At 42.8% G+C, this 17,174-nt stretch overlaps 1 protein-coding gene across 1 annotated transcript in view; it reads right to left on the reverse strand.

The window, feature by feature from the left end:
- tsg101a (tumor susceptibility 101a) overlaps positions 1-17,174 on the reverse strand; it is a 61,484-nt gene that overhangs the window by 13,398 nt on the left and 30,912 nt on the right. Inside the window, exons 5-7 of the mRNA XM_078220518.1 lie at positions 16,407-16,533; positions 6,447-6,510; positions 1,973-2,064 (exon numbers count right to left, since the gene is read on the reverse strand). Coding sequence (XP_078076644.1) covers positions 1,973-2,064; positions 6,447-6,510; positions 16,407-16,533 — 283 coding nt within the window. The remainder of the gene's footprint in view (positions 1-1,972; positions 2,065-6,446; positions 6,511-16,406; positions 16,534-17,174) is intronic.

The raw sequence follows: 17,174 nt of genomic DNA on the forward strand, positions 1-17,174 counted from the left end.
AAATCAGAAGGTCGTGGATTTGATCCCTAGACTGTGCTGAGTTAGCTTCGCTTCAGTCAGAGTACATCATAATAGGACTTGGGACCCCGAGACTGTGTGTGCCTCCGTGTTTCAAAAATTCAAATACTGTTGATCCAAGTCAAGATAGTCTCCGTGTGTCTGAATGTCTCCGTGTGTCTGAATGTCTCCGTGTGTGTGCGTGTCCCTGTGTGCGTGTCCCTGTGTGCGTGTCCCTGTGTGCGTGTCCCTGTGTGCGTGTCCCTGTGTGCGTGTCCCTGTGTGCGTGTCCCTGTGTGCGTGTCCCTGTGTGCGTGTCCCTGTGTGCGTCTCCGCGTGTGCGTCTCCGCGTGTGCGTCTGTGCGTGTGCGTCTGTGCGTGTGCGTCTGTGCGTGTGCGTCTGTGCGTGTGCGTCTGTGCGTGTGTGTCTGTGCGTGTGTCTGTGCATGTCTGGGTGCGTCTTTGCGTGTCTGCGCGTGTCTGGGTGTGTCTGTGCGTGTCTGCGTGTGTCTGTGCGTGTCTGTGCGTGTGTCTGGGTGTGTCTGCGTGTGTCTGTGCGTGTCTGCGCGTGTCTGGGTGTGTGTCTGTGCGTGTTTGGGTGTGTCTGTGCATGTGTCTGCGCGTGTCTGTGCGCGCGCGCGTCTGTGACTATTTGATGTGTAGGGCACCACAGTAAAACTTGATAACCACATATTTATTTCACCTTACACAGAGACACAGACACACACACAGACACAGAGACACACACTCACACGCAGGCAAACGCACGCAGGCATGCACACGCATGCCCACAGACGCGCGTCTCCGTACGCGCGCGCGTCTCCGTGCGCGCGCGTCTCCGTGCGCGCACGTCTCCGTGTGCGCATGTCTCCGCGCGTGCGTTTCCCTGTGTGCGCGCCTCTATGCGCGCGCGCACGTGTTTCCGTATGCACGTCGGCACGCCTCCGTGTGCATGTCTGTGTGCGCGCGCGTGCGTGTCTGTGTGCGCGCGCGTGCGTGTCTGTGTGCGCGCGCGTGCGTGTCTGCGTGCGCGCGCGTGTCTGCGTGCGCGCGCGTGCGTGTCTGCGTGCGCGCGCGTCTGCGTGCGCGCGCGTGCGCGTCTGCGTGCGCGCGCGTGTCTGCGTGCGCGCGTGTGCGTGTCTGTGTGCGCGCGCGTGTCTGTGCGCGCGTGCGTGTCTGTGCGCGCGTGCGTGTCTGTGCGCGCGTGCGTGTCTGTGCGCGCGCGCGTGCCTGTGTGCGCGCGCGTGCGTGTCTGTGTGCGCGCGCGTGCGTGTCTGTGTGCGCGCGCGTCTCCATGTGCGTGCGTCTGTGTGTATGTGCGCGCGCGTGTCCCTATGTGTGCGCGCACGTGTCCGTGTGTGCATGTGCGCCTGCGTCCCCATGTGTGTGCATGTATGTCCGTGTTTGCGCACGCGTGCGTCCCTGTACGCGCACATGTGCGGGTGTGTGTTCGTGTGCGCGGGTGTGTGTGTCTGTGGGCATGCGTGTGCATGCCTGCGTGCGTTTGCCTGCGTGTGAGTGTGTGTCTCTGTGTCTGTGTGTGTGTCTGTGTCTCTGTGTAAGGTGAAATAAATATGTGGTTATCAAGTTTTACTGTGGTGCCCTACACATCAAATAGTCAGCAAACACTCATTGTCTGGATTCAAGAATGATAAATGCTCACTTGTCAGGATGCTGGAGAGATACTGCACCAATGGAACCCCAGAAAGTGCTATCCGTTGAGAAAATTAGTGGAAAAAACTTTAACAACCGTCATTGGTTGAGATCAGTTCCAACAATTGCCAAAACTGAATGCAGCTGTGAAACCTTTTCCTTCCATCATGACCTAAATAACCCGAGTACATGCACTTTTTGACAAGAAACATGTCATGAACTCAAAAATAGATTAATATTTAATCACATTTCTACCAAGTTATTACAACAATGTTATTTCCAGATATTTAACCTATAAAATGAAGTGCTCCTTATCTCTTACCACCACCTGCAGAAGGATATGGAGGATGCTGTGCAGTGCCTGTGGTTGGAGGATACGAGGCTGAATGGGGATATGGATATCCAGGAAACCCACTGGAAACAGGAAGGAGAAAAGGAAGGAATGAAACAACTGTTGCACCACAAAACCATGACAAAAGAGAAATAGTGTGAAGTGCTGAGTACAAGCGCAATGCATGAGCATCTGGCATTTAGTAGCTGTCAGAGAAACATCATGAAAGATTCTGTTAAGATAGAAGGACCTAACGGCTACACAATATTTGGCTGCATAACAAACACGGACTGTTTTTATTGCAGCCTCTAACAGCATAATCAAAGCACATGAACGCACAGTAACTGGAAAATAAGACACAGATTTCACCTTTTGAAAAGTAATTTATTCAATAAGCCTACTATCATCACAGGCAAGATCTCCAAATGCTAATCTAACTGTAGCTTACATTATCATTCCAGGCAGATGCTGGATCAGCTCCAGAACCTGCTGCAAGTACTACATTCCTGCACCTAAAATTAAAATGCAAACAGTTGTTGTAATGAAGTCAGAAACTGAACTTTTCCTTTCATCTCTCAACTGTAGGCATAATAATAATATTTTGATTAAGATCAGGAATTTCCCAAATGAGTGCAATTCACTGTATCTTAATATATCTGTCAAAATCGACTTATTTAAACTTCTGCACTTCAAGGAATTATGTAGGACTAGTGAAAACATGTATTCAGTCAAATGCATTATCTCAGGATGGGTCAAGTGGCAGATCCTCATGCTCCTCAATCATGCAACAACTTTTTTTTGATTCGTTCGTGGGACATGGGCGTCGCTGGCTCGCCAATATTTATTGTCCATCCCTAGTTGCCCTTGAACTGAATGGCTCGCTAGGCCATTTTAGAGGGTAGTGGAGAGTCAATCACATTGCTGTGGCCCTGGAGTCACATGTTGGCCAGATCAGGCAAGGACGGCAGATTTCCTTCCCTAAGGGAAGGTTAGCTTTATGCACTCATCCTGGCAAGTGGAGAATACTCAATCACACTCCTTACTTGTGCCTTGTAGATAGTGGACAGGCTTTGGGGAGGTGAGTTACTTGCCACGGGATTCCTAGTCTCGGACCTGCTCTTGTAGCATAGTATTTATATGGCTAGTTTAGTTCAGTTTCTGGTCAATAGTAACCCCCAAGATATTGATAGTGGGAGATTCAGAGATGGTAATGCCACTGAATGTCAAGAAAGGATGGTTAGATTCTTTCTTGTTGGAGATGGTCATTGTTGGCACTTGTGTGCTTGTCAGCCTAAGCCTGGGTATTGTCCAGGTTTTCTTGCATTTAGTCATGGACAGCTTCAATTAATGATGGTATCAGCACATTAAAGAGAGATAATCTAAGTTCAGGAAATCAAGACATAAAAATAGATTGGGTAGAGATAAGAAATGATAAAGACTAGAAGTCAATTGTGGGAGTGGTGTACAGGCACCCAAACAGTAATCATACAGTAGGACAGGGTATAAAATATGAAGTAATGGGAGCCTGAGAGAAAGATGCGGTGATAATCATGGGGGATTTTAATCTGCATTTAGACTGGGAAAATCTGATGGGCAATGGTAGCCAAGATGAGGAATTCACTATGTTCTCAGGATACTGTCTCAGACCAACACATTGTGCCACCAACTGAGAGCAGGCTAAACTAGGCCTGGTATTGTGCAACAAGACAAGGTTAATCAATGACCTCAATGTAAAGGTACCCCTAGGTAGCAGCAATCATAATATAATTGAATTTTTCATTCAGTTTGAGGGAGAGACGAGTGGGTCCAAAACTAGTACTTTAAATTAAATAAGGACAATTACAAGGGCATCTAAGCAGAGCTAGCTAAAGTGAACTGGCAAATTAGATTAAGGGATAGATCCAATGGTGGGCCTTGAAGAGGATATTTCAGAACACACAGAATAGATACATTCCAACAAGAAAGGAAAATTCCAAAGGGAGGACTCACCATTCGTGGTTAACTAGTATCAAACTTAAAGAAAAACATACAATTGAGCAAAGATTGGCAGCGGGTCAGGAGATTGGACAGAATATAAAAACAACAAAGAATGATTAAAAGATTGATAGAGAGAAAAATTAGAGTAAGAAATAAAGATAGCTAGAAATATAAAGACAGGTAGCAAGAATTTTTTACAGATAACCAAAAAGGGAAAGTTAACGAAGCAAGCATTGGTCCTGTAGAAAGTGAATCTGGAGAGTTGATAATGGAAAATAAAGAGGTAGCTGAGGAACTTTATTTTGCGGAAACACGCAACATCCCAGAAATAGCTGTAAATCAGGAAATGGAAGGAATGGAAGAACTCAGGAAAATTACAATCACTAGGGTAGTGTTACTGAGAAAATCATTGGAGCTGCGGGCAAACAAATCCCTGGGCCAGATGGACTTCATCCTATGATCTTAAAAGAAGTCGCTAGTGAAATAGTTAATACAATGGATTATTTTCCAAAATTCCCTAGATTCGGGGAAGGTTCCATTAGATTAGGAAAGAGAGAATGTGACTCTTTTGTTCAAAAAGGAAGAGAGAAAGCAGGAAGATACAGGCCAGTTAGCTTAATATGTCATTGGGAATTGTTATAAGTCATTATTAAAGAGTCACAGCAGGGTATTTGGAAAAATGTGGGTAATCAGTTATAGTCAACATGGTTTTGTGAAAGGGAAATCATATTTAGCAAATCTAGTGGAGCTCTTTAAAGAAATAATGTGTAGATAATTGGGAACCAGTGGATGTACTGTTCTTAAAATTTCCAATAGACATTCTTTTGATCAGATGCCGCATCAAAGATTGTGAAAAATAAAAGCTCCTAGTGTAGGGGGTAACATATTGCATGGATAGAAGCTTGGTTGGCAAGATGTAACGAGTGATGTGCAACAGGGATTAGTGCCAGGGCCTCAACTTGTTACAATTTAGATAAATGATTTGGATGAAGGACCAAAGATATGGTTTTTAAATTTGCTGATGACACAAAGATAGGTTGGATAGTAACATGTGAAGGGTACACAAGGAGGCTTTGTAAGGATATAGATAGGTTAGATGAGTGGGCAAAGACCTGGCAAATAAAGTATAATATAGGAAGGTGGAAAATTATTCATTTGGCAGGAATAATAAAAAAGTAACATGTTATCTAAATGGGGAGAGGTGGCATTGCACTGAGATGCAGAGGGATCCGGGTGTCCTAGTGCATGAATCGTAACAGGCTAATATACAGCAAGTAATTGGGAAAACCAAGCGGCCTACTCCTGCTCCTAATTCTAATGCTAATATAACTGCAAAAATATTCAAGAAGCTCAGGACAATACAGTCCACTTGATTGACATCTCATCCACCAGTCTAAACATCTACTCCATCCATCATCAGTGTACTGTGACTTCAGTGTCTACCATCTCTGAGACACATGGTAGCAACTCACCAAAACTTCTTTAACTGCATCTCCCAAAGTCACCATCTCCATCACCGCAAAGGACAATTAGAAGAAGCAAGTGCTGGTTAGGTGCACTGGCCATGCTAAATTCTCCTTCAGTGTATCCGAACAGGTGCCAGAGTGTGGCGACTAGGGAGTTTTACAGTAACTTCACTGCAGTGTTAATGTAAACTTACTTGTAATACTAATAAATAAACTTTAGGTGCATGGGAACACCACGACTTCCAGGTTCCCCAAGTCACACACCAACCTGACTCGAGTATACAGCTGTTTATTCATTGTCACTGGGTCAAAATCCTAGAACTCCCTACCTTACAGCGTTGTTGGAGCACCTTCACCATATGGCTCACCACCACCTTCTCAAGAGCAATTAGGGATAGGGAGACACATCCCAGGACTGAATATTTAAAAACCAGATTGATATTGCAAAGGGTACCTATGGTGCCGATGACGCGGTTTTCAAAGAAAGGATCAGAGTTCCGACAGGAGAAATTAATGCTTCTATTCTCAATACTGGTTACTGAGAGTAGATCCCACTTTCATAGCAGAAAACCCGGGTTGTCGTGTCTCAAGAGAATGTCATCTTAGTACTAACCAAGTGTCTTCTTCCTGGTCTCTGACTCTTGAAGATTTAGATTTGTTTTCACTGAGACCGGTTCTAAAATACTATCTGCTGTTAAAATTATCCTATAGGATCAGGCTGAATTATTTTAGAAACAGATATTGCCAGTGATTTATTATTTATTTTGTACAAAATATGGGGAGTCTAGCCTTCATTGAAGGATTGACTACTGGACTGTTTAATCTCATTCAAACAGTACCATATATCTTTGATGGTCAGCCGAACAGATAGGAGGTACTTCAGTTTTACAAGCAACAATGTAGTACTTCATCAGTATTCTGCTTAAGGCTGGATTATGCATCCAAATATAGAACACAAATAAATACATAAATAGTTTTAAAATACAAGTCTGCATTACAGCTCTGGTAAATATGAATCATACCCAGCATTGGTGTGGCCAGATGGATATGGTGCAACTCCAGCTGGCATTCCAGGCATGTAAGAAGCTGCAAACAAAAAAGAAAAACACACCAGAACACATTAATGGTATGTTATAACAGCACATACAACAGTTTGCATATCTGACATTACCACAAGTCTTTCATGGCTACTTTATCAAAAATGTCACGTGCGGTGCATTCAACATTGATGCAATGTGTACAGTTCATAACATGAGGTAACACTAGTTTTTAGCCCAACATATTTGCATGTAAATACTACTAAAGAATGATTACAGTACAGCAGGCCATTCAGTTTGTCATGCCCACTCTCTGCATGAGTAGCTCAGCTAATCCCACTTCCCTGTCTATTTCCTATAGCCCTGGAACCAATTTGATGGGAATGATTTGTATATAATTTGTTTATTTTGGTCCAGCATGAAATTCGGTTTGGAGTTGTTTCCTTTCCCATCACCTGTTCAGGTCTCCTCCACATTGCACAATACATTACAGGCTTACATCAGAATACATACGACACCGGTGAAGGCACGTCTTTAATTTTTGCTTGCCAATGGGAAAGTGTTTAGTCCCTGCGACTTACCGTGTGTGTGTGGTGTGTGTGTGTGTGTGTGTGTGTGAACATTGCAGCTACAAACATGCATCCCATTTCTCTTCAGCACACAGCATCACACACATTTGTCCTGGGGCACCAGAAGTACAAGTTCCACACTTATTCATCAGCAACCACGGCAACTTAAGTGCTTCTAAGCATTTGTGAACACTTTTAAAGAATTGAAAATTTGTTCCCAATAGAAAGACAACAATAATCCACTTAAATAGAAACAAGCCAACTAGACTATTTTATCGATGGTTGAGTTTTTGATATTTCTTTGTAGCATTTAATTTTAAAGTACCCTCCTAAGAATACTGAACTTAAACTGGAAATTTTTCATTGATTAAGCAAATATATTACCTAGATGACAAATTATTTTAGAAATTGACAAACTGAAGTCTGGTTAATATTTTGATGATGTGGAGGTGCCGGCGTTGGACTGGGGTAAACACAGTAAGAAGTCTAACAACACCAGGTTAAAGTCCAACAGGTTTATTTGGTAGCAAAAGCCACTAGCTTGCTAGTGCTAGTGGCTAGAAGCTAGTGGCTTGAAGCTAGTGGCTTTTGCTACCAAATAAACCTGTTGGACTTTAACCTGGTGTTGTGAGACTAATATTTTGATTGCAGCAATCAAGAACAAACTGCATCCTCTTAAATCATTAAGGTTAAACATATACTGCAAAATGACAGACTTGGCCAAAAAATAAAAATCCACTTGATTACAGTTAGTGTTTTTTAAAATCTTGCTATTGGGGCCGAGCTGTTTTCTTTAGACAAACGCTACCGTGTCACGTTTTTGGATCTGGTTGAAATTATTTATCATAATTCTCCAACTCATATAGACATGAAACCCCCTGAATTACTATCTCACTTTTAAGAAGTCAGTGTGCAAGCCCAGGGCAATGCCTGCCCAATTCACACTACATTTTCCAATTATGAAAGAGGTCCCAAAATGGCCATCACTAGTATTCAATGAAGACTGTCAATATGCAGCACTTCCAATCTACATATGTATTCTGGTGACATTAGTGGTGTGAAGAAAAGAACAGTAAAATTTGTCTAACGAAAACAGCTTGGCCTCACTAGCTTGATTTTAAAAAAAAGACACTAACCAACTGTAACCAAGTAGATTTTCTTTTGGCTATATCTGTCATTCTGCAGCATGTTTATCCTCATTGGTTTAAGTGGATGCAGTTTGGACACTCATGAAATTAAGATTCACAGAATGGCCAGTAGAGATCAAATATTCCCCAGAAATGTTTGTTCATTGTATCTGTTTGGACGTTTATTTTTTCAATTCATTTATGGGAAGTGAACATCACCAGCAAGGCCAGCATTAATTGCCCACCCCCAATTTCTCTTGAGAATTGGTGGTGAACTGCCTTCTTGGAACTGCTGCAGTCTACGTACTGTAGGTACACCCACAATGCCATTAGGTCAGGGAGTGCCAGAATTTTGACCCAGTGATAATGAAGGAACGGCAACATAATTTCAAGTCAGGATCGTGAGAGACTTGGAGAGAAACAGAAGATCAAAAGGAATAAGTCCATATGATCCCATTTAATATGGTCATTGTTGATCTTCTGCCTGAATTCCACTTTCTCACCTGCATCACATATGTATCTATCCCAAACTTGAATTTACTAACAATGGAGCTTCCATGGGCCCTCTGGGGTAAGAATTCCAAAGCTTCACAACACCAAGTAAAGAAATTTCTCTTTGCAGTCATAAATAATTGACCCCTTCTCCTGAACCAAATCCATTAGTGCGTGTCTTGTCAGTCCTTCCAGAATTTTATATGTTTCAATTAAATCATCTCTCATTCTTCTAAACCCCAGAGAGTATAGGCCAAATTTACACGCGCATCATTGGACAATCCTTTCATTCTAGAGACCAATCTAGTGAACCTTCATTGTACTGCCTCCAATGTAAGCATGTCCGACCTTAAACATGGAGACCAAAACTGCACACAGTATTCCAGGAGTGATCTCACCAAAGGCCTGTACAATTTCATCAGAACTTCCTTAGTTTGTACTCTAGTCCCCTTGCAATAAAGGCCAACATGCAATATGCCACTCAAATTGCTTGCTGGACTAATTCGTCATTTCTTGTATGCATCAACATTTAAAAGTTACACACCTTAAGTCGCAATTTCCTGTCGTTGTGACAAGTGACATCCGCCCATAACTTCATCAGCTAACCAAAAACATTTGGACTGTTTAAAGAGAGCTTTATATTTTAAAACACAAGAAAAGACACTGACCAAAGACAGTTGCCACAAGTCACCTGATGTCAGGAGATGGAAGTTGACAATTAAGTTACTATATGAATTACATTGTAGACATGCCCTGACATGATTGCTTAATGAATTTCACACCTGGCAGTGCCAAGGTTCACTTCAAAAAGAACTATTTGAAAGGAATGGACATATCATTTGCGTCTTTACGAACTTACCTTCCCAGTGTATACAAGATCTACCAAAGAACTGAGATCTTGCAAGAATTGCAACATCTTCTACACCTACCTGCTCCAAGGAACCAGATAACTTCAGTTAGCCAGAACGTTTAACAAGCTGACTCAATGAGAAGCTAACAGCTTCTAACCATATATTCTTTTAACTTTGATTTGGACTCGTAACTTTTCTTACTGCTGATACCTGTATGTGATAGGCTGTGTCTTACATTATTTTCCTCTGGTTTAGTGGCTAATAAACTTGTTCTTTGTTTAACTCAACAAAACCTTGCTGAATGCTTCTTATTGTCCACTGCATACATTGTAAAATAATACGTTTGGATTTGAAAAAGATACCAACAAAGAAAATAAATTTGAAACCTTTGTTGTAGCCAACTGAGGAGGTTAAATAGAAGGAAGCCAGTTCACTGCTCTTCCTAGTGCTTTCAGCTGTTTTGGTACCCCATGAAGTAAAATGCATTGTCTGAAAACTGGCATCAATGTTGGTGAGGAACTCAGGAGGAGGTTAAGATGGATCACCCACTCAGCACTTCTGGCCTGCTGCAAATGCTTCAGCCTCGACCTTTGCACTGATGTGCTGGGCTCCACCATCATTGAGGACAGGAGGTACATTTGGTGCCTCCTCCCCCAGTTATTTATTTAATTGTCTACCATCATACAATACTGGCTGTGACAGCATTGCAGAACTTTGATTACTGGAGATTATGCAGTCTAGAACCTGCTCTTGTGGTGACAGTATTATGTGGCTGGTTCAGTTAGGTTTTTGGTCAATGCCGACTCCCAGGATGTTTGTGGGAAGCTCGGGTTTCTGTTCCAGAACCTTCTTGGGAGCTGATAGCAGCCAAGAGGCTGCAAGTCTGTTTAGCCTTTCCCTGTAAATAAATGTTATGTTGTTTTTCTTTAACTGGTGAACAAGAATTATTACAATGCTGATGGTGGAGGATTTGGCTATGGTAAGATAATACTATTCGATCTTGAGGAGTGGTGATTAGATTGTGCTACTGTAAAGAGATGTTCTCTGTACATTCAACCTACTTTTGCAAAATGTACAGAGATTTTGCAAAAGTAGGTTGAATGTACAAATTTATACAAATGTGAAGTGTACAAACTTTATACACAAAGATAGACTGTACTTAGTTTATCTTCCTTCTTTTGTGTGTAAAGTTTAACTACAAATGGAACTCAACCATGGTTTTAGACTTTCTAACACAGTTGCCTAGAGAGATGCTAATTCCTGCCTTTGAAGAGAACACGATGAATAGCCGACATAAAATCAATATGGAATTTACAAGGTTAATTGGTAGACCTGAACGACACAATCTATACTCAGCAGAGAGTAGGGAAATATTTTTTAAAGTTTAATTAAAGATGCATGTTGCAGTTGACAAGAAACTCAACCTATTTATGGAACTGCAGTCTAGCCATCAACCTATGGAAGACACTGGGGAAGAAAGGTCAATAAAACAAATAGGTAATAAAGGAATCATATCAGTAACATAGGCATTGAACCTAGCATGTCCTCACCAATAAAGATTATCTATTGCTCCTCTGCATTCTTAGGCAATGTTCAAACAGATTACACCTTGTGTAAAATCAGAGTTCGAGATGACCTTTGCTCATCGTCGGTTTTGTTTATCTTACTCCTGTCCTGTTGAAAGCTGAAACTCATTCTCTAAATACATTCCTCTTTTTAAAATAGTATTTACAAAAGGAGTGCCTACTTAGAATTCTGGTGTGGAAGCAACATGTAGGATGGTGAGGCAGAGTTTTAAGGAAGTTGCAAAAGAGCTTTCCTTCCTCTGCAAAATTCGGGACCAGAGCCTTTCTTTAAAAATTGTATCATTTCATGGGATATGGATGTCACTGGCAAGGCCAGGCATTGTTGCTCATCCTGAACTGCCTTTAAACTGTGTGGCTTGCTGGGCCAATTCAGAGGGCATTTAAGGCTCGATCATATTGCTGTGGCTCTGGAGTCACATGTCAGCCAGACCAGATAAAGATGGCAGATTTCCTTCCCTAAAGGAGATAGTGAACCAGATGGGAAACTAGGAGCCCCAGAACACAACAGGTACTTCAGAAATCAGAGATTTACCAGAATCTGTAGGAGACAACACACTACAAAACAAACCAAAATGTTGACACAACTAAATAGAATTGCAGGACCAGTTCAGCTGGCTGCTACCAGGACTGACAGAAATCAGGCACAGATCCACAAGACTCATTCTGCCTTCACCTGAGAATTCCACCCAGCTCTTAGGGAAGCACACAATACTCAAAGTCATAGGGGTCTTCATGGCGATGTTTGGCATGACCATATCACTTACAGCCGGGATGGCTGACTGCCATGTACACAGAAATGGCGAATTGAGAACCGGACTGAAACAACAGAGTATGATTTGGCAGGTTTGACATTCTTAGCATTTCAGAGTTTCAAGAGAGCCAGATAAGGTGAGAAAGACAGAGGGGCCTGGTTTCAGAATAAGGGGTCACCCATTTAAGATGGAGATGATGAGAAAATTCTTTCTTCAAGACTCTTTAGAATTCTCTATCCCACAAAGTTGTGGAAGTTGATTTATTTAATATATTCATGACAGAGTTGGACAGACTTTTGAACATAAGGAAAGAATTTTAGGGAACAGGAAGGAAAGTGCAGTTGAGGACAAGACCAGATTAGCCACCATTTTATTGAACGGGAGAGCAGCTCTAAGAACTGCTACATCTGCTAAGTTCCCTCAGTAAGGAGTCCAACAGGTTTATTTGGTAGCAAACGCCACTAGCTTTCGGAGCGCTGCTTGCGGCGTTTGCTACCAAATAAACCTGTTGGACTTTAACCTGGTGTTGTTAGACTCCTTACTGTGTTTACCCCAGTCCAACGACGGCATTTCCACATGATAAGTTCCCTGGCCAGAGTTTGAAAAAAGCAGATATAAAATGCCTTCAGAAAAAACAGAATCATGGGAGAAGCCCAAACATAACAGATTCTGACAAGAAACCGATAAGGCATCATAGCAGGAAGCTGCACAGCAGTGAAGATTAATTAGGACTTTTGGCCGAGATTATCTTGAGATAGGAGGAAACTCTGCTGAATCAGTGTAAATGAGAGACTGAAGAACTGCCATGGAAATTCTACTTTTTTTTAAATGCAAATTTTCCAGGACACACTTTCCTGACATGTCTCCACGTAGACTTGATAAAAAAGGTACAGCATGAAGCAGAACTAAAAATTATCAGCAATTTATAGCTCTGCAATAAAACAGAATAGTTCTCAAAGGGCGACATGTGCAATCTGAGACAAGTAAAGACAATGTGTAATTGAACCATACAGATCAAAAAGGCACAGGTTTAATATTTTGATGTTAAAATCAGCCAAGCTAAGTTTGAATCCAGTTTCCTGCTCCTGTCACAGGACTGAACCGGTTCTTATCAAAGTCATGAATGGCACCCTGTGTGACTATGACAAAGGTAAACTATCCCTCCTCATACTTTTTGATCTGTCCGCAGCCTTTGATAGTGTTGGCCACACTGCTATTCTTCGCCACCCCGGGGAGGAGGGGGGAGGAGGGGGGGGGCTGTAACCAGAGTATCATATGCAAGAGTTTATCTTTCCATTTTCCCATTCCTGCACAATTCTCCCTTCCACATTTCATTTATATCCTGCCCCTCAGCACCATTCTCCAAAGACACCGTTTTCACACACATGCTGAGAATGCCCAGCTCTACCTCACTGCCTCCTGTCTCCTCCACTGTTGCTAACTTATCAGACTGGATGTGGAGAAATTTTCTCCAATTAAATATCAACACCACCAAAGCCATTAGTCTCAATCCCTGCTACAAACTCTGTCCCCTAAACACTGACTCTATCCCTCTTCCTGGCAACTGTCTGATGCTAAACCAGACTGTTTGTAACCTTGTTGTCTGTCATATATGACTCGAGATGAGCTCATACATCCACATCCTTCCAAAGATTGCTATTTCCTTCTCAGTAACACAGCCTGATTCCACCCCCGCCTCAGCTCATTTACTGATAAAGCCTTTATTCATATCTTTGTTACAGACTCGACTACAGGTATCCCCCCATTTAAAGTACATTGTAACAGCACATTTTCATTGAAGAATTGTTTGTAAATTATAAATGGCAATGCTGCCACTTTCATTTTTGCACGGTTACTGAGCATGCTCACAGTTCTTAGAAACAAGCTGCCATTTTCCAGTTGCCCTGATCTTTCCTTCCGCTTCACTTCTCAACCTTCTTGCTTGCCACTTTTCTCCCAACTCTCCCACTGACACCTCCTCACATTCCCTCCCTTCCTCTTGCCACATTCACCCACCAACCCTCGTCCACAGTGAGGGCTATGGGGAGAGGAGTGAGCAAGAATGGGTGGGGGAGAGGAGCAGTGAGCAGGAGGGTTGGCGAGCCAGAAAGGCCAGGGAGGGAAGCAGCAAGTCCCAAGTCAGAAGAGGTAATGAGTTGGGAGAAAAAAGTAAAGTTTATTTATTAGTCACAAGTAGGCTTACATTCACACTGCAATGAAGTTACTGTGAAAATCCCCTAGTTGCCACACTCCGGCGTCTGTTCAGGTACACTGAGGGAGAATTTAGCATTGCCGATTCACCTAACCTGCATGTCTTTGGACAGTGGGAGGAAACCAGAGCACCCAGAGGAAACTGACACAGACACAAGGAGAACGTACAAACTCCACACAGACAGTGACCCAGAAGCAAATGTTCAGAAAGAGAAGTGATGAGTCAGGAGAAATGGCAAGTTGGGAGAAGTGACTTGTCGGAATGGCTGGGGAGCAAAGCATGGGAGAGGTGCTGAGTCTGCAGGGTCGGAGGGGGGGAAGCAATGCACGCAAGAGGTGGAGTCGGGAGAGACAGAGAGTCAGGAAGGCCGGGATAGGAAGGAGTAGGTGGGAGAGGCAGCAATTCAGGAGAGGCAGCGAGTTAAGAGAGTTGGGGAGGGAAATGGCAGGCAGAAGAGGTGGTGAGGAGCAGGGTTGGCAAGTGGGAGGCTAAGGGAGAGAAGCGGCGCATTGGTGAGTCTGGAGAGGTGTCGAGTTGGGTGGAGGAAGCAGCAAGCAGGAGGTAAGCTAAAAGACTTAGAACTGTAAGTTATTAAGAGTTCGTAAAAAGATCTTTGGGGCAGTTAGATTCAAAGCAGCTAATAAGTTTTTAAATATAAAAAATACATGTCATGTATGTAAAACACCATTATTATATGTTTTCTTATGGAAAAGTGATTTTTTTTAAAGCATGTTTTTGTTCAGCATGCTGTTTTTTTCCAGAACACATTAGGAGTGGTTAGCACTGCTGCCTCTCAGCGCCAGGGACCCGGGTTCCAATTCCGGCTTGGGTCACTGTCTGTGCGGAGTCTGCACATTCTCCCCGTGTCTGCATAGGTGCTCCGGTTTCCTCCCACAGTCCGAAAGACGCTTTGGTTAGGTGCACTGGCCATGCTAAATTCTCCCTCAGTGTACTTGAACAGGTATCAGAGTGAGGCGACTAGGAGATTTTCACAGTAACTTCATTGCAGTGTTAATGTAAGCCTACTTGTGGCTAATAAATAAACTTTCACTTTATGTACAGGAACCCTGAATGACAGACTTAGCCTGGGATCAAATTATAACTGGTTGAAATTAGTAGAGACCTATTCCCCGAGCAGTTTTTGTCTACTGTAAAGCCTGAAACTTCCCATAGCAAGGTTTTTGTTGTTTTATTTTCTCATCCTCAAATGCATGAGTTTGAATGATAGATCGGATGAAAACAGGTCAAATGTTACTTGACACCTTGTGGTTCACCTCTCATTTTGTTACTTGAATGGTGCTCTGCAATACAGTGATGCCACTTGTGCTGTCTGAGAGGAGATGCTGTGATATTTTTCTCTGATCAGGTTTGAAGACACTGGTTAGTCAGGGAGTGAAGAACCTTCTGGTGGATTTGACATCGCTGGAGGATAAATCACTGGGTGAGGTGAGCATTACTTTGTGCCAGTGGATCAACAGGGCACTTTAAACTTTAGTTGTATTCCAGTGCACTCTGGACAGATTCCACGTTTTGCCCCCTGTAAACTTGAGGTCACTCAAATGCACACATCAATTCCCATTCACTCATCACCCATGTTCAATGACCTACACTGACTCCTGCTTAAGCATTATCTTGATATTAAAATTTTCACTCTTGTTTTCAGATCTTTCCATGACCGTGCTCCCTCTAGATCTCTGTAATCTCCTCCAACCCCATAACCCTCCAAAGTGTTTGCATTCCTCTTATTCTCGCCTCTTCGGAAACCCCTATTTTAATTGTGCCACCGTTGGTGGCTGTGCCTTCAGCTGCATAGGTCCCAAGCTCTGGAATTTCCTCTCTAAACATCTCCACCTGTCTTTCCTCCTGTAAGGCATTTTTGGTCATCTGCTGTAATATCTCCTTTAGTAGCTTGATGTTACATTTTGTTTTATAACACTCCTGTAAAATGTCTTGGTTTAAAGGTGCTAGAAAAATAGAGAGGCTTGCCCTTTAGGTGATGTAGCACGGAGTGTCTTTCTTGGCTTCAGTGTTCATGGGTTGGGGAGAAAACAATCACCCAATGTTTCTGCTGCTGATAAGTTTCCCCCTGGCCCTATTGCAAGTGGCACGTTGAGGTATTAAAGAATGGATTAGGTTTAGTTGCCCCTGTTCTCAAATATCCTACTCACACTCTTTGTCTAGGCTATACATCAAGACTTTTCTCACTGTTTCGGAGGATAACTGTGGAACTGCACCTCAACGCAACAGATTGGGGAAAAATTGAAACACAAAATTGGGATATCAAGAGACAGTTTTAGAAGGACAAAGGTTAATCACCTTGTTTTAATCACATTGCCTTTCTCAGAAAGATACTTACTAGTTGGAGGTCCCGTGGCTTGGTACGGTGGATACTGTGGAGGTGCGGCTGGTCTTGAAAAGACTGGAGGTTCCTCCCCAAACATGACTATCATCACCTGAATCAGCCCATACAGATCAGAATGTGGCTGAAGGAGGAAGGAAAATGCACAGAGATATCGCCATTAAAGTTTTCCGTTTAAACACTTCACATCTGCACAATAGGGTGCAGTGTGAGCTGTATTTCTACATGGAAATAGGAACAGAGGATTTCACTACGATTTGGATCATTTATACAAACATGACAATTGAAAGGAATTCTAACAAATGGGAGCTGCTCATCAACAAAGTGCAATGTAGTATAAAAGGAATGGAATACAATTAGTAACTCAAAATGGAGTTGAAAATAATCATGTTCAATGTCTTGTGTCTTCTAGCCAGACAGTGAATAGAAGTTAACAGAGGTTATTCTGAGATCCTAATATTCAGACTATCCTGTTGTAGAATGGAGATCAGAACTGCACCCTTCAACCGAAAGACATGAGAAAATGGTGAGAACAGGCACAGGGGCCATACGGGGCCTTAAGCAACCACAAGGTTGCCAATAAAAAAAACAATTGGTTCCTCAATTGAGGAACAGGCAAAACATTTGAGACCTTTCCTCCTTAGTCCTTCAAAGCCGTGAGTTCCCAGTTGAAGTGGCAGAATACAGAATACTTACAGCGCAGGAAGATGTCATTCAGCCCATCGTGCCTGCACTAGCGCTCTGAATGAGCAATTCACCTACTGC

Source organism: Mustelus asterias, chromosome 9 (genome assembly GCF_964213995.1).
Source record: "Mustelus asterias chromosome 9, sMusAst1.hap1.1, whole genome shotgun sequence".
In the NCBI taxonomy this organism is placed as follows: Eukaryota; Metazoa; Chordata; class Chondrichthyes; order Carcharhiniformes; family Triakidae; genus Mustelus; species Mustelus asterias.